We start from the raw sequence: 3,081 nt of genomic DNA on the forward strand, positions 1-3,081 counted from the left end.
TATATAAATATAAATATGCCCTGGCAAGTAGTTCAGTGGTTAGAGCATCAGCCTGCATACCAAATGGTTCCGGATTTGATTCCTGGTCAAAGGCATGTACCTGGGTTTCAGGTTTGCTCCCTGCCCTTGGTTGGGGCACTTGTGGAGACAACCAGTTAATGTGTATCTCTCACATTGATGTTTATCTCTCTCTTTCCCTCCCCCTACCTCCCAACCGCTCTCTCCAAAAAACAATGGAAATAATATCCTCAGTTAAGGAATAAAAAAAACAACCACAACAAAATATATATACTTCTGCTGTTGCAGTTTTTAGAGCTTATGACCCAGAAGGGGTATCATTATAAGCTTTTACATTTCAAGTGAAAATAATGTAAAGAGGGAAATAAAGAGAAATTTTTGACTAGGGAACAAATAAATTTCAAAGATTTGAGATTTTTAAAAAATTCTTTATTGGTTAAGGTATTACATATGTCTCCTTTTTCCCCCATTGACCTTTCCCCGGTCACTCCCACCCTCCAGCACATGCCCTTACCCCCACTACTGTCTGTGTCCATGGGTTATTCTTATATGCATGCACACAAGTCCTTCGGTTGCTCTCTTATCCCCCAACCATCCCTGCCTTCCCTCTGAGGTGGAATTGTCTGTTCAATGCTTCTCTGTCTCTGGATCTATTTTTGTTCATTAGTTTATGTTGTTCATTATATTCCACAAATGAGTGAGATCATGTGATATTTATCTTTCTCCGACTGGCTTAGTTCACTTAGAACATGCTCTCCAGTTCCATCCATGCTGTTGAAAATAATAAGAGTTCGCTCTTTCCGTCTCCGGCTGCCGCAGCGTGAGGAACTGCTGCCATGTCTGCCCTCCTGCAATGGATGATCCTGCGGAACTGCTCCAGCTTCCTGTTCAAGAGGAACAAGCAGACGTACAGCACCGAACCCAATAACCTGAAGGTCCGCAACTCCTTCCGCTACAACGGGCTGATTCACCGCAAGACGGTGGGCGTGGAGCCGGCGCCGGACGGCAAAGGGGTGATGGTCATCATGAAGCGGAGATCCGGCCAGCGAAAGCCTGCCACCTCCTACGTGCGCACCACCATCAACAAGAACGCCCGGGCCACCCTGAGCAGCATCCGGCACATGATCCGCAGGAACAAGTACCGTCCAGATCTGCGCATGGCCGCCATCCGCTGGGCCAGCGCCATCCTGCGCAGCCAGAAGCCGGTGATGGTGAAGAGGAAGCGGGCCCGCCCCACCAAGAGCTCCTGAGCACCCCTCCCCTTGAAGCAATAAAGGATCAGCCGGCTCTCCTCAAAAAATAAATAAATAAATAAATAAATAAATAAATAAATAAATAATAATAAAAAAATAATAAGAGTTCCTTCTTTTTTACAGCAGCATAATATTCCATTGTGTAGGTGTACCACTATTTTTAATCCACTCTTCTGCTGATGGGCACTTAGGCTGTTTCCAAATCTTAGCTATGGTGAGTTGTGCTGATATGAACATAGGGGTGCATCTATCCTTTCTGATTGGTGTTTCTGGTTTCTTGGGATATATTCCTAGAAGTGGGATTACTGGGTCAAATGGGAGTTCCATTTTTAACTTTTTGAGGAAACTCCATACTGTTCTCCACAGTGGCTGCACCAGTCTGCATTCCCACCAGCAGTGCACGAGGGTTTCTTTTTCTCCACATCCACACCAGCACTTGTCGTTTGTTGATTTGTTGATGATAGCCATTCTGACAGGTGTGAGATGGTACCTCAATGTCATTTTGATTTGCATTTCTCGGATGATTAGTGATTTTGAGCATATTTTCATATGTCTCTTGCCCTTCTATATGACCTCTTTCAAAAAGTGTCCATTTAGGTCCTTTGCCCATTTAAAAAAAAAGTTTTTTTATTGGTTTCAGAGAGGAAGGGAGAGGGAAAGAGAGATAGAAACATCAATGATCAGAGAGAATCATGGATTGGCTATCTTTTGCACACACACACACACACACACACACACCCTCCCCTCACTGGGGATTGAGCCCACAACCCGGGCATGTTCCCTTGACCGAAATCAAATCAGGAACCCTTCAGTCCACAGGTCGATGCTCTATCCACTGAGCCAAACCAGCTAGCCTTTGCCCATTTTTTATTGGATTGTTTATCTTCTTTTTGTTAATATGTATAAGTTCCCTATGAATTTTACAGATTAAATCCTTGTTGGACATAACATTGGCCAATATGTTCTCCCATGCAGTGGGCTTTCTTGTTGTTTTGTTGATCGTTTCTTTTGCTGTACAGAAGCTTTTTATTTTGATGTAGTCCTATATGTTGATTTTCTCCTTAGTTTCCATTGCCCTAGGAGCTGTATCATAGTGAAGAAATTGCTATGACATATGTCTTATATTTTGCTGCCTATGGCTTCTTCTAAGATTTTTATGGTTTCCCATCTTACGTTTAAGTCCTTTATCCATTTTGAGTTTATTTTTGTGTATGATGTAAGTTGGTGGTCTAGTTTCATTTTTTTGCATGTATCTGTCCAATTTTCCTAACACCATTCATTGAAGAGACTGTCTTGACTCCATTGTATGATTTTGCCTCCTTTGTCAAATATTAATTGAGCATAATGGCTTGAGTCGACTTCTGGATTCTCTGTTCTGTCCCATTGGTCTATATGTCCGTCTATTTTTATAGAGCAGTTTCTCAAGGTGAGGTGTCATAGAGAAATATTACAAATACCCTATTCACTGGAGGACATGGAAGTGGAACTTGAAATTTCTAACATTTTTAGTCTTGTGACCTAATCTCTTTGGCTTTATTGAATTTGCTCTACAGAATTCAATAATGAATCTCTTAGTAAACATACTGCCTGCCACAAAGAAGGCTTACTCACTAAGTAGCAGTTTGAAAAAGGTCTCTTCTAGCCAGTTCCTACTCTGATTTTACTGAAACTGACTATGTAATTGCAAAGACATGAAGCCTTGCTATAAAAACACAACTCCAGAAGAGAGAGGTGTGAGGGCCAACCCACCTGCCTGTGCTTCAGGCTCAGACTTCCTCTTTCTTGCATTAGCTGTTACATAGTCTGTGTC

The 3,081-nt window shown here is 42.3% G+C and overlaps 1 protein-coding gene across 1 annotated transcript; it reads left to right on the top strand.

The window, feature by feature from the left end:
- Positions 1 to 816: 816 nt before the first annotated feature.
- LOC132230435 (large ribosomal subunit protein eL28-like) lies at positions 817 to 1,309 on the top strand. Its single transcript, XM_059687888.1, has one exon. The coding sequence runs from the start codon at positions 855 to 857 to the stop codon at positions 1,266 to 1,268; it is 414 nt and encodes a 137-aa protein (XP_059543871.1). The 5' UTR covers positions 817 to 854; the 3' UTR covers positions 1,269 to 1,309.
- Positions 1,310 to 3,081: the final 1,772 nt, after the last annotated feature.

This window comes from Myotis daubentonii, chromosome 3 (assembly GCF_963259705.1).
Source record: "Myotis daubentonii chromosome 3, mMyoDau2.1, whole genome shotgun sequence".
NCBI lineage: Eukaryota > Metazoa > Chordata > Mammalia > Chiroptera > Vespertilionidae > Myotis > Myotis daubentonii.

Bases quoted from the DNA above. Each gene is read 5' to 3' on its own strand.
- LOC132230435 (XM_059687888.1), top strand. From the start codon at position 855: ATGTCTGCCCTCCTGCAATGGATGATCCTGCGGAACTGCTCCAGCTTC.